General features: G+C 42.8%; 1 protein-coding gene and 1 long non-coding RNA gene across 6 annotated transcripts in view; both read right to left on the bottom strand.

Moving 5' to 3' along the window:
• Positions 1-20,655, bottom strand: part of COL14A1 (collagen type XIV alpha 1 chain) — a 136,009-nt gene that overhangs the window by 94,304 nt on the left and 21,050 nt on the right. For 4 of the 5 annotated variants that reach the window (XM_081204267.1, XM_081204268.1, XM_081204265.1 and 1 more), the window contains exons 4-5: positions 17,927-18,070; positions 12,267-12,368 (exon numbers count right to left, since the gene is read on the bottom strand). The exons of the other annotated variant lie outside the window; for it this stretch is intronic. In XM_081204267.1, the coding sequence (XP_081060393.1) occupies positions 12,267-12,368; positions 17,927-18,070 (246 nt within the window). The remainder of the gene's footprint in view (positions 1-12,266; positions 12,369-17,926; positions 18,071-20,655) is intronic. 5 annotated transcript variants of the gene reach the window in all.
• On the bottom strand, positions 478-7,692 carry LOC308593174. Its single transcript, XR_014010812.1, has 3 exons — positions 6,698-7,692; positions 5,541-6,521; positions 478-757 (listed from the first exon to the last, which is right to left on the bottom strand). It is a non-coding gene; the product is annotated as an uncharacterized lncRNA (long non-coding RNA).

The following is a 20,655-nucleotide window of genomic DNA, read 5'->3' as shown; positions in this document are numbered from 1 at the left end:
ATCTCCAGGTTAGAACAGGTAATGCAGGCTGAGAATCAACCACCTAAGCTGGCAACTCGCTGTATCCTAAACTGTGCATCCCAGTGGACCTTGCCATAGGATTCCCCCCTAAATCAAATGCATCAAATTGTACTTTAATCAAATTGAATTACCCCATCAGTAAGAAATGGGACCAGGTTAAGCTAAAATACTTGTTTCCACCTATGTATTCAGCCTCAAGTAATAAGGAGCAAAATGGTTTAGATCTAATTAATTAATTTTAAGAGTGCTTTGGATCAAAGCATTAAATCCCTCATATTCCCATTACAAGTAGGCTAACTTTGGAGTCCACTCATTCTTAGCTCAGAATTATCTGCTTCTTAAGATAGTTACAATCGTTGTGGTGTGTGAAGCTATTACAATTATGCAGAAGAAATAAATTCAGCTTGGTTATATAAATCATTTTGCAAAATGACAGCAGCCGAGAAAATTTACAACTGCGTTCCTCACAATATTTTATTTCAAAATTATCAGAACAAAGCAAGCCATTATTAAATCCCACAAGATTTATATTAACACCCAAGCATTAGTGACTTTGTTCCATATCATATTGCGCTTCCACAGAAGTCTGGAACGTCTATAATTCTTCGCAGTTGCAATGAACTTGCTCAAAGCTTCTATTCATAAAACTTTTGCTACTTCCGCACACCCACTAAGTTTATATATTTGATTTTCTCCTAGCATTTCACTTGAACTTATCATCAGGTGTTGAGAGATCCTAAAATGGAATGACAATAGTGAGATATTAAAAACTGCAGATTTATATACAATCACTGTGCTAACGAAACACCAGAGAAAATATCTTCATCAGAAGCATTTGTTTTTATTTGTTTAAACACCTCAAAAAATGCACTTTCTGACATTTTAAAGTCAATCCCACTTAAGTCATGCTGTAAAAAAAATCCATTATCAAACAGTAAAGTGGTAGTACAGCAATCACAAACTGGTGGTTTGCACAAACAAAATTCTGGCACATGGAGCTACTCAGTCGTTATGTGTCAAATGAATAACACAAGCTGACCCACAAAGAGGTTGGTATCAATACTGCACACATGACCTCATGGCATGCTATCTACAGCATGTTCTACCTGGAGCTCTTGACACAAGTGACTGCTTGGGTGAAGCCCCCTGTTATTGCATTCCTACCTGGAAACCTTTCTACTAAGAGACAGCAGGGATTGTACCTGTGACCTCCTTGACAGGAGCGAGCCAGCAGTAAATCACACTGAGTAAGTTCAAATTAACTCTTTATTAGCAAAAACGGGATCTGCACAGGAGTGTCGGGCCTAATGAGCAAAGCAACTCATCTCCAGTCGGTCTTGCCCCCATGAAGCAGTTGCTGAGACTGAAGGTTCCTGCCTCCTGACAGTCGTCTAAGTCCCCTCCTCTCCAGTGTTTCCCCCAAGCAATCAGAGATTGCACCTGAACAAAGCTAACTTCTCCTCTGGCCTTTTCATGCCTCTTCTAGTTCTGGGAGACAAAGGGGAGGGGAGCTTGTTGCAGCAGGAGGGGCAGACACCCCTGACTCTTCACCATCCTGACCCACCTCTGCCTCTTGGCCTCCCTCATCCCCTGCTTCAGCCTCTGCCTCTGATTCTAGACTTCTCTCTGCCACAGACTCTCCCAGCTCACTAAGACCTGTGACCTCTTCAGTTTCCAACACCTCCTTCTCCCAGTCTTCTCCCTCTGACCACTCATTGTTGTCCCACCACCAATCCCAGGGCTCCTGAGCCTTCTTCCCTTGGAGGAAGCCCAGCTTGTTCCTCCCACCATTCCTCTGTGCCCAACCAGTCCATGACACTCCTACAGATAACCAGGGCTTTTTTTCCAGCCAGAACCCATCAGAACTCGGTTCCAGCACCTTTCAGGTGGGCACCATTGCCACTATAAGAGAACAAGGGAGGTGTTCGCGGTGAGTTTCGACACCTCTCTTCCTAGAAAAACAGCACTGCAGATAACACAGCTCCTTTGGTGACTGGTCCCAAACACTTACATCTCACACTCTAATGCAAGGGTAAGGAACCTCCAGATATTGTTGCAACTATAACTCCCATAATCTTTCCCACAATGCCATGATGACCATAGACCATGCTGGCTGTGGTTGATGGGACTCAGAGTCCCATCAACATCTGGAGGACCCCAGATGTTTCCATCCCTGCTCTGCTGGATGATGTCTTCATACTATGCCCATCCACACTGTTGTGTATGTTAATAAATATTTTAAATGCTGGTCAGGGTATGACCAACCACAAAGATAGCGGCTTGCTAAATATGTGATTTCTAGAGAAAGATGAGCAGGGCAATAATTGTTTTCTCTTTGTTGGCATGTAGATAAGAGAAGGTTCCACTGTAAGATTTATGGTCTGGTTTTACTAATCATTCATTGATTGCTGCAATTGGCTGTTATTCAGTACCAAGCTCTGAACAGCTATCAACACAGTTTCCAAAAAGGAGTTATCCAGTCCAGAGCAAAGTGTTGCTTCCCCCTCTTTGAAATTTATGGGTAATGCTTCGCCTAAAGATAGGTGAAAAGAATCCCAAATATTTTTTTGTAAAATGAAATAAAAAGTATCTATAGACTGAACTGATGCACGGTTGTTAACAGTCAGCACAGCAAATAGGCCATTAATCCACTGAAGATTTTTCTGAAGCTATGGAGCTTCTACGTCCAACTACTTTTCTTAGGCTGGATTCCAACTCAAACTTGGGTCTTCAAAGCCCTTCATATTTCTTCTTCTTTTCAAGGTGGTGACAGAAGGCCATCTATTTATAAGACAGAAGGGCAGGGCAGGAGGGTAGGTGCTTGAACTGTCCACATAACAGCCAATGAAATTCACTTGGGAGAAGAAGGACACAATGCAACACAACTTCAATGCATGTCGCTTCGCCTCAAAATCCTGGACAGAGAGGTGCATTTTCACCTGGCTGCAAAATGAAAACAACGTTGAAGCATGACAGCTAAACAGAGCCTACAGACTGAGCCAAGTTTTGTCTTAATTCCAGGCACTGTGGGCAAGGGCTATTGCTTCCATGAGGGGTTCTCAGAAGCAAAGTGGTTGGCCTTGGTTGGAAAAAGCATATGCAGCTAGGCAAATATTTAGTCTGATCCAGGAAAGCTCTTCTTCTGGCTGGGTTATTTCCTTCTGCATGCTCCTGGGCTGTGCCACCACTATTCCATGAGGGGGCTCAGTCAAGACTGGAAGAGGAAGGAAGCTAGAAATGACTGGCCTACATCAGAAGATGTCATAATGGACTGGCTGGACATAGAGGAATCATGGGAGGGACCAGCTGGGGAACCACCAAGGGAAGAAGGCTCAGAGTGGCGGTGAGAGAATGATGAGTGGTCAGAGAAAGAAGAGTAGGTGTCGGAAGATGAAGAGGTAACAGGGCTTTGTGAGCGGGGAGAGTCTGTGGCAGAGAGCAGTCAAGAAACAGAGGCAGAAGCTGAAGCAGGCAAGTGGGACGAGGGAGGCCATTTTAGGAGAAATGTGAACTAAAATACTATTTTTTGCAAGGATTTTTTTTCTGCAAACTGATGCAGAAATGCAGCAAACTGAACTGAAGACTAGAAAAAATGGGAAGCAGAAAAAAACCGAAATTGCCAGATTTGTTCATCCCTTGTGCTAGATTACTTGTATCTTGTGCTTTTAATTGCACTTTACCATAAATCACCCCAAGCCATGATAAATTCCTGCTGCACCAATCTGAGCTCGTTGTTTTGTGGGCAGTATTTCAACTGAATACGTGAGATGTCTCTTTTGTCAATAATCTAAAGCAAAAGCCTCCTCGGAACAAAAGTCACATCTGCCTCTTGCAAGCAGTGCAGCTTGTGCGATGTTGTTTTTAATTAATGTTTCTCTTTCCCAGTTTTCTTATAAACGGCTGTGAATGTTTAACTAAAAGTTTAGACTGTAAGCTTACGGAAAGTTGCCAACACTAACTTTTCACAACCCTCGAACAACAACTGACAACTGAATTGATTTAACGATCCAATAGGGAGTTTTGTTTTTTTCTAACATTAGGACTGCAAAAGGAATCAGTTAAAAAAAAATCAACTTGATCAAAATTGAAATAAGATTAATCACCTTAATCCAGGTATTCCCTAAGGATTGGACTACAAGTCCTATCAGCCCCCAGTCAACACTTCTGTGTGAGGTGTGATAGGAAATCTGCCCCCAGGTGCACAGAAAAATGGTACAAAATGGACAGGGGTTGTTGAATCGTAGAACTGTAACATTGGAGGGGACTCCAAAGGCCATCTAGTCCAACCCACTGAAATAATAAATATGTTCCTTTCCTCCAGTGGGGCATAATCACAGTTTTACCAACGAAAGCAAATAGCAGCCTTAGGAGTGGGTGCTTTTCAGTGGGAAAATGATAGGGCAGGGGATTAATTCCCCTTTCCTTGTGTCCTGCGGTCCGGACCCAGAGTGACTTCTGGAAGAAATTTATATTACATTTGAAAGACAACTGTAAGCACTAGCAGGGTTATCAGAAGATCTGTAAGATGAAACTGCTACCTATTCAGGTTGAATAATATAATATTTTAGGTAACGATATAACAAGGATGGGAAACAAAGTGAAATGTAAAGATGTAAAACCAATAAAAAACATTTTAAAAAGAACCACAGTCACTTCCTGCCTCCCCCATTTTTTTATCATTGCAAAAAAAAAAAGTTTCAGTTTTGCAGAAATACAGAAACAGAAAACAAAAACAGTTGCAGAATATCCACATCACACCTGGTTTGGTTTTTGACGGAGGCAGCAGCCATGTAGAGCGGCATAGTCTAGCACGTGCTCCCTGCCTTTGTGCCTGCATCCTAACACAGCACAGCGCATTCTGCTTGCTAATGTAGTTTCCAGGGTTGAATAATGTTGGCTGGGAAAAGATGGGGGGGGGGGGAATCAGAGGCATGCAATTCTGGGCTGCAGCTGCTGATTAGAGAGCAGCCACCAGCAAACGTTTAAAAAAAAAAAGCGTTTCTGAGCAGAAGCAGATTGAATGCCATGAGCCCTTGGAATTTTACCAGAAGTCTTCCTCGAGGTCCACATTCTTCTCTCCCTCCAGTTTTTACTAATGACTCCCACAGGGGTCTGCGCAAGGATAACTCCTATTTTATACTTTTAACCCTTTGCCGCCATATATATATAGTGGTACCTTGGGTTACATACGCTTCAGGTTACATATGCTTCAGGTTACACACTCCGCTAACCCAGAAATAGTGCTTCAGGTTAAGAACTTTGCTTCAGGATAAGAACAGAAATCGGGCTCCGGCGGCGCGGCAGCAGCAAGAGGCCCCATTAGCTAAAGTGGTGTTTCAGATTAAGAACAGTTTCAGGTTAAGAACGGACCTCCGGAGCGAAATAAGTACTTAACCTGAGGTACCACTGTATACACACACACACACACACACACCCCAAGTGCGATTTTTGTGGCTCTGATTCCAGGAGGATATTCTGAGCCTGCCCCAGGCATAGAAAGAACTGTTGACAGCACTGACCGTAGCTGTACTTCCCTCCTCCTCCAAAGATCAGCACCCAGAGGGCAGGCAGGTGGTGGCAAAACTACAGCAGATATTTCTGCCTGAAAAAAATTCACACTTTATCATGCTGTACTGGTAATGTAAACTTATAATAATATATTCACTTACCTACGAGACAGAGAGATACTAATAGTGCATTAACCTGCTTCACTTGTGCTGATACTGTACTGTAATGTGTTACACACACATTTTCTCTCAAACCATCCGACAGTTGAAGTAGTTATGGGCACTTCGCGACATGCAAACAACAAATTAATTAAGCCTGACAACATTCTTTGGAGACAAGTATTATCATGTGCTTTAAACGCAAGGGTGAATGGACATATCAAGTCCAGCCTTCCACTAAAAGCTGGCAGCTTAAATTAGATGTTTAGTCTATGTCAAGGATGTCTTAAGATATATCTTGTGTTTTCTTTTCTTTACTTATACAATTTGGACAGGGGGACTCTGTGCAGCCAGAAAAAAACACATTGCAACCTACATACGGGACATATTTGTGAAATAGAATGAGTCTAGAGTTCAAAAAGTATACATATACAGAGATAATGGCTCAAGGATACAACAATGCAAAGTTTGTGGTTTATTTTCTGTATAGTACACACCGCAAAAGCGTACCAAACAAAAATCTTCTCATACTAATATATGCTATTCTAACGATCAAGAAAGGGTTGCCCATTTTGTTCTCAATATTATCAGAGCATTTACTTTCCTCTGGGATTAGGGCATATGTTACCTGATTGGGTATGTGTGTGCATGCTCAGATTAAACCTGAGGGATAACTTAAATTCGTTTTAGTTTAAATGGAAACCCCAACAAGTAACCAAGATTGTATTTTGCAGCTCTGTCATACTGTAATCTTTCTGAGGGCACTTATAACCTTGCCAATTGGGTGAAAAGGTTTCGCTATAGTTTAATGTTTTAAGGAGAGGAGTTGCTATCCTTTCAACGGGTACCCAGTGGCGTAGCGTGGGGGGTGCGGGGGGGCCAGCCGCACCGGGCGCAACATCTGGGGGTTAGGGTTAGGGGGCGCAAATCCATGGGTTAGGGGGCGGAAATCCACGGGTTAGGGGGCACAAATTACTTGCCTTGCCCCGGGTGCTGACAACCCACGCTACGCCACTGCGGGTACCTTAGCATTAAGTGCACAGGAGGACTAAAGGTAAAGGTAAAGGGATCCCTGACCATTAAGTCCAGTCATGACTGATTCTGGGGTTGCGGTGCTCACCTCGCTTTTATTGGCCAAGGGAGCCGGCGTACAGCTTCTGGGTCATGTGGCCAGCATGACTAAGCCGCTTCTGGCGAACCAGAGCAGTGCACAGAAACGCTGTTTACCTCAGACTAAAAAAAATCAACATACAGTGGTACCTCGTGTTACGCACCATCCCCGTTACGAATACTGCGGGTTACCTGCTCTGCTAACCTGGAGGTAGATGCCCCTTGTTGCGACATTTGCCCCGGGATACGAGTAGAAGTCGCGCTCCAGCACCGCGGCAGGAGAGGGAGGCACCATTAGTGAAAGCACACCTCATGTTACGAGCGGTTTCCTGTTATGAACGGATATCCGGAACAGATTAAGTACGTAACATGAGGTACCACTGTACTGCTCCAAAAAGTGGTCCTCCAGCTCCTTCCTGGAAGCCTACATGCAGTTCAGGAATGCAACAGTCAGTCCAAACGATGTGTTAGGCTTAATGTACAATGGAACCTTGGTTCTCAAACTGAATCCGTTCTGGAAGTCCATTTGACTGCTGAAACCATTCAAAAACCAAGGCGTGGCTTGCAATTGACTGCAGGACTTTCTGCATTCAAGCAGAAGCCACGTCAGATGTTCAGCTTCCAAAAATCATTTGAAAACCGCAACACTTACTTCTGGGCTTTTGGCATTCGGGAACCAATTTGTTCATCAACCAAGCCGTTCGAGAACCAAGGTTTGACTGTACTAGGTAAAGATAAAGGGATCCCTGACCATTATGTCTAGTCACAGATGACTCTGGGGTTGCGACGGTCATCTCGCTTTATTGGCCGAGGGAGCCGGCGTACAGCTTCCGGGTCATATGGCCAGCATGACAAAGCCACTTTTGGTGAACCAGATCAGCGCACGGAAATGCCGTTTACCTTCCCACCGGAGTGGTACCTATTTATCTACTTGCACTTTGATGTGCTTTCGAACTGCTAGCTTGGCAGGAGCAGGGAGCAATGGGAGCTCACCCCATTGCGGGGATTCGAACCGCCAACCTTCTGATTGGCAAGTTCTAGGCTCTGTGGTTTAACCTACAGTGCCACCCGCGTCCCTTTCAGGGTTTTTCTTTAATCAATTACAAGTGTGTGTGTGTGTGTGTGTGTGTGTGTGTGTGTGTGTGTGCAACACACACACACACAGAGAGAGAGAAGTTGTTACTGGAATGGCTGCACAAAGGGACTCTCTCTCTAGCTACAATCCCAATAAAATCTTTCCCTCCCCCCCGTGGTGTAATTAGCATTCAGGGACAGGTTGGCATAGATGGGAGCTTTTTTCTAAAACTAACTGTGCAAAGGGGTGGGGGGAGGGTTGTTGAAGTGTTTGTTGTTTGGGAGGGAAGGGTTAATCCATCCCACCTCATGTGTTGAGGACTCCACGAGAATCCGGGAGGCTGTTGTCTAGTTGTTGTTTTTAAACCCATGTTTTAATCATTCTGAAAAACTGGGTGTCATCAACCTATGAACTTGGCTTCCTCTTTCATTCCAGATCACTTATGAATCCCTTAATAAAATGTTTATAACTCATCATCTGAAGGAGTGCAAACCAGACACCGAGGTCCTCCTCTGAGGGTCTTCTGCTGGTTCCCTCACTCCGAGAAGCAAAGTTGCAGGGAACCAGGCAGAGGGTCTTCTCGGTAGTGGCACCCTGCCTGTGGAACACCCTCCCTTCAGGTGTCAAGGAGATAAAGAAAGACATCTGAAGGCAGCCGTGTATCGAGAACTTTTTAATGTTTTACTATGTTTTATATATGCTATAAGCTGCCCAGAGTGGAAGGGGAAACCCAGCCACATGGGCAGGGTATAATTATTATTATTATTATTATCATTATGTCAAAAATGATCTCAAGGCAAGGCGCACAATTCAATCAAAGCAGCAGGTTTAGCATCAGAGTTTCCTTTTCCTAGATGGGCTCCCTTTCCAGCTGGGCAAGCCCCTTCTGCCCCACACTTCCCTCTAGGGCACATTCAGAAACCGCCTTCTTGACCATTGAATCCACCGTTGGTTTCATCCGCTCAATCCGGTGGAGCCTATGAGGTCCCCAACTCACCAAAGGACCAGACATATGAATAAACATGTGAGAATACTTTCACACTGCAAATGTTGGGTGTGCCCGTCCCTAGTTTCTGTTCCAGCGATGGCAAACCTGAAGCCTTCAAGATACCGTTGAAATCCAGCAACAGCAGAGCAACATCTGGAAGACCACAGGGTCCCCATCGCTGTTCTCCATCACACTGCTTTTTCCACAGCTTGCGTGTGGAAAAGAAACAGCCATAAATACACTGACATATGTTGATTTCTTTTCCATACAGAGAAGTCTATTTTGTGCCTGCATCATAATATCAGGGGCAAGTCCTTTAAACAGAATTATTATCCCTTGGCCTAAAGAACATAACTAAGTCTCGCACTGATAGTTAAGCCCCCCCCCCCAAAAAAACACATTTTTATATGTCTTTTTTAAAAAATTGGAACTTGTACAACTTCTAAATGAAAGTGATGCTCTAAATGAAAGAGCCCCTGCGGCTGTCTGCCAAGTTAAGTCTTGTTCCACCGAAATAACTGGAGCAACGTAGTTGGAGAACCATGACAAGACAACCAGACACAAGGCAACACAAAAGGCTTTTTTGGAGAGGCACCAAAGGCATTTAAGAGTTTCATGCCACGTGTACTCAGGAACGGTGAGAGCAGAAAAAGCCCACTGCCCCTTTTATCTTGCACAGAAAAGATTTTTTCAATGCAGGGAAGCTCAGGAAAGCGACCAAAGGAATCGCTCTCTTGTTTGAAGAGAGCAAAATGACTTGACTGGATTAATGAGCCATTGAGTTTAAAACTGTGGAAGCGTGAAGAGAAGCTAAGTGCCTGGCCAGGGAAGGTTGAGGATAGAAACCAGAAGAACAGAGACGCTTTTGATGATTGAACACACTATAAACCGTGGTTACATTTCCAGGGAGCTCCCATCAGTCATTAGTAAAGAAACCATTTGCCTTTCAGGACATCAGAACTGGGCTCACCTGTCCAGGTCAACGTTCATCATTAGCTTTCCAATAGCGGCTACAAAAAAAGGCCTCTGAGCTTTCTAAGGCCGAACAATTTCTCTTATTATGTAACCTATTCTGCATTTCATGTTTTCATTCATAAATCGACCAGGCTACATTCATTCTGAAGGGTGGCGTATCCTCTGGTTTCTCTTCAGATCATATAAATCTTTCACCTTTTACATTCCAAATAATGACTAAATAAAGGCGATTGCTTTCCTCCCTTTGGCCCCAGCATGTAGTATTCATTCAAAGTGATACCAACTCTGTAAAAGGGAGGTTTGGCTTTGCCATTCTAGCCTCTTGCCACTGACGGATCAATTCTCCACGAATCTGTGTAACCCTGTTCCCCAGAGAGCAGTGCTATGCATGTATACTTGAAAGCACCATCTCACTGGGGTCAATGGAGCTTACTGCCAAGTAAGCGTGCTTAGGACTAGTCTGGTGGAGCAATCCAAACCACAGGAAGCCAGCCTGATATACGCTGAGCTAAACTATGCCAGTGTGTTGTTGTTGTTTAGTTGTTTAGTCGTGTCCGACTCTTCATGACTCCCTGGACCAGAGCACGCCAGGCACTCCTGTCTTCCACTGCCTCCCGCAATTGGTCAAACTCATGCTGGTAGCTACGAGAACACTGTCCAACCATCTCGTCCTCTGTCGTCCCCTTCTCCTTGTGCCCTCCATCTTTCCCAACATCAGGGTCTTTTCCAGGGAGTCTTCTCTTCTCATGAGGTGGCCAAAGTATTGGAGTCTCAGCTTCACAATCTGTCCTTCCAGTGAGCACTCAGGGCTGATTTCCTTCAGAATGGATAGATTTGACCTTCTTGCAGTCCATGAGACTCTCTAGAGTCTCCTCCAGCACCATAATTCAAAAGCATCAATTCTTTGGCGATCAGCCTTCTTTATGGTCCAGCTCTCACTTCCATACATCACTACTGGGAAAACCATAGCTTTAACTATATGGGCCTTTATTGGCAAGGTGATGCCAGTGTAACTCACCTGTATTCAAAACTCAATTCAGGAGCAGAGCTACTTCCAGCTGAGCCAACCTTTATTATTATTATTATTATTATTATTATTATTATTATTATTATTTGTACACTAGCCTTCATCCCAAGATCACAGGGTGGTTCACAACATAGAAATACAAAATGAGAACAAATAATACATAATAAAGCAAAAACTATTCCCCTCCCAAAAACACAAAGGTCATATATTGGTTAATCAGCCAAAGGCCTGGTTATAGAGGAATGTTTTCACCTGGTGCCTAAAGATATGTCATGAAATGCCAGTATCTATGGCTGAGACAGCTCAGTCAACCTATTCCAAATCCCTGGGGATCTTCAGTTTGGATTACTTCCTGAATCCATCTAAAATAATGGCCGATGGACATATCTCTGGGTAGTGAATTCTTAGTAAGTCTCTGGCGTGGATTCTGGACACATCTCTCTATGTATGCCTTCTGCATTTAAGATACTTACTTGACACTTTAGTATGACCAATACTGCTCAAAAGCAAAGTATTTTTTACTAGTAACCCCAAAATAAGCCAGACTCTCTCCAGCATGGAATAAAAGAGATAAGGACAAATTTTCCCCACCAGCATACAAACCTGAAAAGACAGAGGGTTTCAGAAGTCTTGAGGTTGGAAATATTAGGCTCTTGCATGTGCTTATTCTTTGCAAATTACTGCTAATGGGGTCTAATTACTTTGGAATGCTATTTTTTTAAAAAAGGTGTTTTGAATTCTATAATAGCATGAAAAAATACCTGATTTGCTCCCAGAAGCTATTTAAGCACAAAGCGTGTCTCATTATAAACATACTCTACACTGGCACACAAAGATACCATTACCCCTGACAAACCTAGTTTGTTAATCAGAAAATGACATCATTCTCACAACAAAAGTGCTCCCTTGCTCAAGGCTTATGTTGACTGGCATGGAGTTAAGCTTGCTGTTTTCCAAGGACACATTCCTGTTGGTTTTTATCTTAATGGACAACTCAACATCCTAACCTTACTTGGCCAAGTCTATGGATGGGGGAGGATTTGGGTTCTTTCCACAATTTGAAGAAAACTTCCCAACTCCACATCTGGTGGACCATGCTCAGATTGGAATGTAGACTTGCAGAACAGCTCTACTTTTACAAACACCACTCCTAAATTTCTGCTTTAACAGGTGTGCAGAGCACTGAAACTGAACCAAAATACATTATCGTTACTGATGTGTAGCATTTTGTTCTCATAATAATTAACGATGTATTTAAGAAGTCGCCGACGTGAGTAATGGTTGAGAAAGAACAAAACGAAATGTTGGCTTGCAACAATACCCACCGTGTATATTACAATGTGGCCTGTTTTAGAAAACACAGAAAACATTGCCATGTTACATTCCTTCCCCACAAACTCTGACCTTCTACTTCTGGAAGTTGTGTACTTTCAATATCCTTCGTTGGGGTGGCAGGCTTCACCTTGGGTTTTCCTGAGGTCTCCTTCTTCTTCTCAATATCTTTAACTGCAAAGGTGGACAGAGTTAAAACAGGAACACCTAAGCATAACAAACCCTGCATCCCAGTGATTAAATGGGCTTCTTTAGATGAAATTACCATGTTGTGCTACATGAGGCAGTCTGCGTTCCATTTCTCCCATGCTCTAATTTTGAATTCTGTTGTCGCCAACATATGCATATTAAATATATTAAAATGTTTAGGCTTCTTTTTGGGTCCGTAGCAGCTGCCAAATCATTTTTTGGCAAAAATAGAATAAAACAGTTGTTGTTTTTTTTAAAAAAAGAAAGACAACAAAATAAACGGTTCACCAGCAAAATGAGCAGAATTAGCAATTGGCAGGCATCAGGTCAGCAAAGGCTAGTCTCACTTAGCACAATGCGTGACTGAGGCCCAATCTGCACAAGACATTTAAAGCAGCCAACAAGGATGCAACAGAGCTTAACTCTAGCACCAGCCCATGTGAAAAGAGTCTTCAGGAGTCCCAGACTTGTGGGACGGATGTCACAGATTCCTCTGTCTGAGCCGTCAATGTCCAAATCTGGTGAGCAGAGAACCAACTCAAAAAGGCACGGCTGATTTGAATATTCAGAGACTGAAATGGGACAAAGGTAAAGGTAAAGGTAAAGGGACCCCTGACCATTAGATCCAGTCGTGACCAACTCTGGGGTTGCGGCGCACATCTTGCTTTATTGGCCGAGGGAGCCGGCGTACAGCTTCCGGGTCATGTGGCCAGCATGACTAAGCCGCTTCTGGCGAACCAGAGCAGCGCACATAAACACCGTTTACCTTCCCGCCGAAGCGGTACCTATTTATCTACTTGCACTTTGACATGCTTTTGAACTGCTAGGTTGGCAGGAGCAGGGACCGAGCAATGGGAGCTCACCCCATCACGGGGATTCGAAACGCCGACCTTCTGATCAGCAAGTCCTAGACTCTGTGGTTTAACCCACAGTGCCACCCTAAAAGGCTTTATAAACCTAAACCAACCCCTTAACTATTGGCTAACAGTGAATACAGTGCTAATGAAAGTCTTGTCTTTTTTCCAAGCTGTAATGAAGAAAAATGGTTCTTGGCGTTTCTGCCGAACTATTTTAATGTTACCCTTATCTGTTCTTCATTAGACTAGAAACAACCCTTTCAGATGCTTCTTATATCTCTGGATTCTTTTAAAGAAAAAACCAACACCCATTGTCGTCAGTCTCCTCTGAATCCTCTCCAATTTGTACAGTCTTCCTGAAATGTGGAAAACTAAATATAGTCTTACTGCAGCAAGACCATGCCTCTATTATTGTGTAACCGACTTAATAAAAGCCATCTATTTAAAGCATTGTTGGGGAGGAGGTGGCTGCATCTTATTAAAAAATCATGTTCTGCTCATGGCCCTCTTTCAGTCATGCTACTGATCTGTCAGTTATACATTTCCCCTTTTATATTTTTCATCCTTCCTTTGGGCCTTTTCACATATTGTAGCTTGCTAGTGAAAAGACGCTCTTAAAGGCATCACAACCAAACCTTGGTTACAAAGTGAGGATATACGCAATACATTTAATTTGCAAACACAAGTTTGTAAAACTCCAGTTTGTTCACACATTATTTTATTCTCTTGTTACTTGGGCTGCTTTAAATATGCATTAGTATGCATTTAGTAATGTTTTCTTTTGAAATGTTTAAGGTAGCAAAAATTGTTAACTTTGCTGCGTTTAATGTGCATTCCGTAGCTTTGTAATGTTGTATTTGGAAATCTTTGAGATGATATTTTAGTTTCCTGTTAGTTCTGTTGCTTTGAATGTATACTTTCTTCAGTAATGGTTTTATTCTGGATTGTTTTCTTTCAGTGTTTTAATGTAGCTGGTAAACCGCTTTGAGATTTTGTTCTTAAAAAATATAAAGCGGTATAGAAATGAAATGGAAAAGAATAGTAACAATAATATTTATGTGAATCAGCCACTAAAATAAAGATGAATCTCAGTGGTCTTAAGAAATGTTAACTATATACCACATTTCTCAGAGAGTTGCTGCTTGTCTCTTGAAGCAAAAGCAGTCACAGGGCACCTTAAAGACTAACAAATTATTAAGTTTTTGTGGACTGCAGTCTACTTTAACAGATGTATGACCTGTTATCCTGAGTTTCAAGTATATCTACACTTGGGGTGGGGGTTGGTGGGAAAATTATTTTATTTTTTAGATTTATATACTGCAATTCATCAAAAGATCTTGGGGCATTTCACAAGGTAATGCATTATTCATCGTGCTGCATGTGTTAATTGGCTTACCGATGTTGGTACACCTGTGTTGTCAACAGAATTGTGTTTATTTTTTTGTGAATTACCACTGTTAATAAGACACTTATCACTGCGTCTACGTTTTAGCATTTCATTTCCCTTTGACTTCGCTGTTTCCCACCTCCTCCCAATGCCAACCATGTGTACATATTTACCTGCAACTCAGGACAACAGTTGTCTGCAAAAGCTTATGACATGGCAAACATGTCAATAAACACACAAGACGTAACTGGCTGTACTTTTGAATAAATAAGGTATACTATTCATTGTATCAAACTGTAGATTTCAACAGAAGTAGCTCATAAAGTTCAACAAAAAAAGCAGAAGACCCAGTGGATCAGTTCATTCTCTAATCAGTTCATGCATAAGGTCCATATATGTATAAGTGTCTATTGTACCTGTGTGTTCATCGAGTCCAACAATCCACATGAATGGTTGTTACAGTTCCACAGAATCCTTTCACAGAGTCTAAGACAAGGATTTCCAGAATATTAGCCTTGTTTCGCCATCCTGGGCCTCATCAGTAGTACAAACTCTAGGTAATGCTTTATGAGCTACTTCTGTTGAAATCTACAATTTGATACAATTAATAGTATACCTTATTTATTCAAAAGTACAGCTGGTTACGTCTTGTGTGTTTATTGAATATGTTTCACGTAACCAGAGGTTTGCTGTTGTTTTGCAAATGGCAAACATGTCAGTCTTTAAGGTGCCCGCAGAACTCTTTTCCATTTACAGCACATCCACATTTAAGGCGGGCTGTGAGAGGCACAAGATGTCTGATTTCATTCAGACAAGCCGTTATGCTTCCATGAGGACGTCTCGCTGCAGCCAATAAACACAGACCAAAGCCAAGCTTTGGAATATACTGTCAGCCTTGCATTCTAAATCACACTGTCAACCTTGCTTTTCCGGTGGAATTAAGCAACTCTGAAAACAACCACAGCAAATAACTCAGAGCCTGGATCAACCATTCAACAGTTTGCTCTTTAACTTAAAAGCAGCATGTGGCTTGGCGGTTTTCTTGCATCGGGGTGTTCTATCAAATAATGCAGCCAGTTACGCTGAGAAATGGCTCTGAGAAAGCTAGGCCCAGCTTCTCTTCATCAACAGTCATCAGGCCTCTGCCAATGGATGCAGGATTTCCTTCTGGGTCCAGACTCATATATTTTAGGAGTCACTGCCAGTGACCCACCCAGGGCCGTAGCTAGGGGGTGAGGTGGGCCCCCGCCAGGGGCGCAGGCAATTGGGGCGCACAAAATTGGCTAAAAATATGTTCATAAATATTGATTATTGCCTGATAAGAAATGGTTTCACATAGAGGGTGGATTGAATGGGTGGAGGCTGGGTTGAAGGAGAGGCGGAAAGAAGAGCTAATTTGTCTGTGGCTAGGGGGCGCAATCTGGATGGTTCTGCCAGGGGCACAAGATCACCTAGCTACAGCTCTGGACCCACAGCACCAATGGGCACAGAAATGAACTAGAGAGAGGACTCGCCTCAAGAGGCAGAGACACGGAAAGGAAGATCTGATTGCATACCAGATAAGCGTCCAAGTCACACCACTCGGTTGTAGCAATGGAGAGCCTGCTCTGTGAGTTTGCCAGGGATGTTGCAGGCTACCAAAATCTCTGAGCAAATGCACACACCACACATATTGGATCCCACCTGTACTCTGGTTTACATCTGACGGGAGAAGTCCACTGGTCCATACTTGGCTCTGCACCTAGAGGGTATATGCTAGGGCTGCCATTCGTACGGGTTTTCCTCGAAACATCCAGGAATTGGGAAGGAAAATGGCATCCAGGAGTATTTTTGTGCAGAATTGTCAAGGGGGGTGATTTTTTGTTGTTGTTAAATCCTTTTAAAAAATCTGAAAAAGCTCAACAACTTTGACCTAATAAAATAAAATTATAAAGGCTCAACAACTTTGTCCAGATTTTCCACTTTTGGGAATATGGCAAGCCTAGTATATGCTCCAGCTCAGAGTTTTTTTAAAAAAATCAGTGTCTGGAGTTGGGAGAACTCAGACAGGTACCTTAGGACTCCATACAGTGGTACCTCGGTTTTCGAACATCTCCATTGACGAACATTTTGGTTTTCAAACGCTGTAAAGCCAGAAGTAAATGCTTCGGTTTTCGAACACGCCTCGAAAGTCAAACATGCCACGAGGCTTCTGCTGAGTGCAAGATCCTGCACCCTAACTGTTGAGTTTTCAGTTTTTGAATTATTATTATTATTATTATTATTATTATTATTATTATTATTATTTATTTATTTATTTATTTATTATTTATACCCCACCCATCTGACTGGTTTCCCCAGCCACTCTGGGGGCTTCCAACAAAATATTAAAATACAATAGTCTATGTTTGAGAACTCGAACAGTCTTCTGGAACGAATTACCTTCAAAAACCGAGCTACCACTGTACTGTGATTGGCACATAAGAAAGACAGAATCTGCCATATGTCAATTTGGACTGTTGGTCCATTTAGCTTAGTATGGTCTACACTGACTGGCAGCAGCCCTCCAGAGGCCCATACAGGGGCAGCCCTAGCTGGAGATGCTGGGAATTGAACCTGCAACCTTCTGCACGCAAAGCAGGTGCTCTACCGCTGAGCTAAGGCCCTGGCCCAAAGGCAGTGGTTCTCCAGAGTCTTATGCAGGGGTCTTTCCCACCACTTATTAGTTAGTATTTTAAACTATCTCTTTCCCCATCCTCATTTCTTATGGTGTAAGGGATTGAATTGGAACATGCAAAGCATGTGTTCTGCCACGGAGCTATGAGCCGGAACTGGAGAAGCTGGAGTTCTCTAAGTATGAGATAAAGTATGGCTGCATTGCCCAGGGAAGAGTTCAGAGGGTGCAAATCAACGTCACGCTATTACAGTCATTCCATAATCAGAAGCATTTCTGCTTGCCAGATGGAATGAACTCTCCACTTTTCCTACTACGCACTGTTCTGGAGGTTCTCTTGCCCTTCCACCAAGCTGATTTGCGGGTTGTGTTGGAATTGGTGGGTAAGCCCCAGTTACACTAGCAGGACTCATTGCAGTGGCTCCTGCTAACACAACTGTTTAGTTGAATCTGGCTCCCCATGTCTGCACCATCCTTGGGGGCTTTTCTTTTCAACTTTGGATCCTTGATTCCAAGACTCTGCGGTGTGATGACAGGCAAGAAAGCACACATTCCACATTGCAAAACACATTTCAAATGCTCATCTCGAAAACCAGCCTCTTGCAAAGCCCTGTGAGAAACGTAGATAACGGGAGAGAAAACATACTTCGGAACTGGCCTTGAGCCGCTTTGCTTTCCTGATCCTTAGCAAGCGCCACAATCTGAACCGTATAGCCCTGATCGGGGATAAGGCCTTGAATAATTGCTTTGTTTGCATTGTTTTGAAGAGTGAGCTCGTTGGTTTTTCCACCTGCCGGAAAGGAAAAAGAAAGAAAGACCAGAGTTGCATTTTTAATTTAAAAACAAAAATAGCACAGGGATCCACGTTTTTGTATGTGCATGCAATGTTCCTGTTTCATAAAGGCAGCATAAATCCACAGTTAAACTATATAAACATGCAAAGCTGTCTTATAACAAATCAGAACGGTCCCATTTGTTCCAGAACTTTTTTGTGTGTAACTTTCCAAGGAAAAAGGCACTGCATTCCATTACCCGCACCCCACCCAAACCCCTCCAAAATCCTAAAGTAGTTATTAAAGCCTCTTTAGATTCCAGCTTGGATATGGAGATACATAAATAAGTTGCTCTATGCATTCATATATTCTTCAACACAATACGATACTTCCTTGGCATAAGTTGGAACATACAACTTTAAATCGTGTTTCTACCTGTCTCTTCACTGGGAAATTACTCATTAATCCTTTGCAATCATAGGCAGCAAAGTTACAGAGCCTTGAGCAATCTGGGATCCCTTTCCATAACGTGAAGCACTACAGTTGAAATGTTTACACTACAAAACAAAAGGGATGGAGTCTGTATGGCTGGATAAAAGGTAAAGGGACCCCTGACCATTAGGTCCAGTCGTGACCAACTCTGGGGTTGCGGCGCTCATCTCGCTTTATTGGCCGAGGGAGTCGGCGTACAGCTTCCGGGTCATGTGGCCAGCATGACTAAACCGCTTCTGGCGAACCAGAGCAGCACACGGAAACGCCGTTTACCTTCCTGCTGGAGTGGTACCTATTTATCTACTTGCACTTTGACGTGCTTTCAAACTGCTGGGTTGGCAGGAGCAGAGACCAAGCAATGGGAGCTCACCCCGTTGCGGGGATTCAAACTGCTGACGTTCTGGTCAGCAAGTCCTAGGCTCTGTGGTTTAACCCACAGCGCCACCCACGTCACTATGGCTGGATATAAACCCCAAATAAAAAGTGCTACTTATAGAAAGCTAACATGTCAAGAAGAAACATTCCTAAGGCATCATTCAAGCATGATTGCTTGACCCACATTATGAAGCTGTACATACAGATCCTGCTTTATGAATACAATACATTTCCTGGAAGTCGTTCATTACACAACTGTTTGCATAGCAAGTTGACGAGTTCCGTTCACATAATGAGTTGATGAGTTCCATTGATTCCTATGGGGAAATTTCTAATGCGTTCCCAACCACAGAATCTGCAGTGGTTTGGCTACAAATTCCTTGTGTTGGCATGAGTGAATTTTTGCATAGTGAATATTCGTAAAGTGGGACCAGTGTCTATTATTTTTGAGAATTCATACCTGCTGAACTTTAGAGTCATCTTGGCATGCAGCAAGAGGGCATCACTCACCACCCCTAATATCACCAAATGCAAACAGACAAGGTCTGTTTATAAGGGAATAGGAAATGGTGGAGAAATCTGATTTGGCTACATTTAAAGTCAAATCTATCAAATGTGGACTTCCTGGAACTATATGTGAAATTTGCACTTATCGAAATTTTGCAATGCAGTATCCCAACCAAAAAAATGTTTATAAAGATTCATGTAATGGGGAAAGAATGAATTAAAATGATGGTATTATTGAAGAATAACAAATACACACTACATTAAGGAAAACTGCTTGCAAAAATGTGTACATTAGTCAAAACTGCATACAGCCGATGTGTTTATTAGGAGAAATTCAGACTAAAATGCTGGTGAATTTTATGAGGATTTTTAAAAAAGTAATTGCAATTTCTGCAAAATTTGAAGAACTGAAATTTGAAAGAATGAGAAACTCAGAGAAATGAAATTGACAGGTCCTTCCATCCCTATAAGTGGGTGGCTTGCAAGCCTTCACCTCCAGAGAAGACTTATCTGCATCTAACACCTGTCTGTTGCAGAAGATTCTGGTGAAACCAGTTCTATGGCTAGAGAGTGAGGGCTCCTTACAGCCTCCTAAGGGTTCAAGTCTCATGAAAGAGAAAGGAACAGAGACTCTGGCATAGCTTGGATTGCAAAGAATGATAGTTTATTTAGGCATGGACATAATTCTAGAAAGGCAAGCTTAAAGTTGCCAAATAGTGACTCTCAAAAACTTATTATTATTATTATTATTATTATTATTATTATTATTATTATTATTAAAATGGGTGAAGGTTAAACTTTTTGGCAGCTGGGTCAAAAGCTGTACAAGTCCCATATACCCTCGGAGGCAGCAGAAGCAAAGTCCCAATCTGAACACTGTGGGAGAAATGTTTGCATCGATTCATACAGCTAGCATAGCAAGAAGCTTGCGACCATATTGATGGGGTTGGTTGCAAAATGTCTGGTCTTTGGAATTGCTACATGACAATGGCAACCTCCCACCCACAGCCTTGGTGAGGCCTGCCAGACCTCCCCATGAGGCTGTCTCAGCCAAGCCATGCCTTATGTATCATACGACATCAGGTGTGAGGAAGTTAAAGGCAGGGCTTTGAGGCATCATTGATCGGTTGCACCTGGAAAGTCCAGCGCACCAAGTTCTGCAAGCCCAGACAGTCAGCTGATCACTCAGGTTTGCAAAGCATCAAGTGCAAGTACTGTCCCTTTGCCC

This window comes from Podarcis bocagei, assembly GCF_964188305.1.
Source record: "Podarcis bocagei genome assembly, chromosome: 8".
NCBI lineage: Eukaryota > Metazoa > Chordata > Lepidosauria > Squamata > Lacertidae > Podarcis > Podarcis bocagei.
This window is presented reverse-complemented; position numbering and strand designations above follow the sequence as displayed.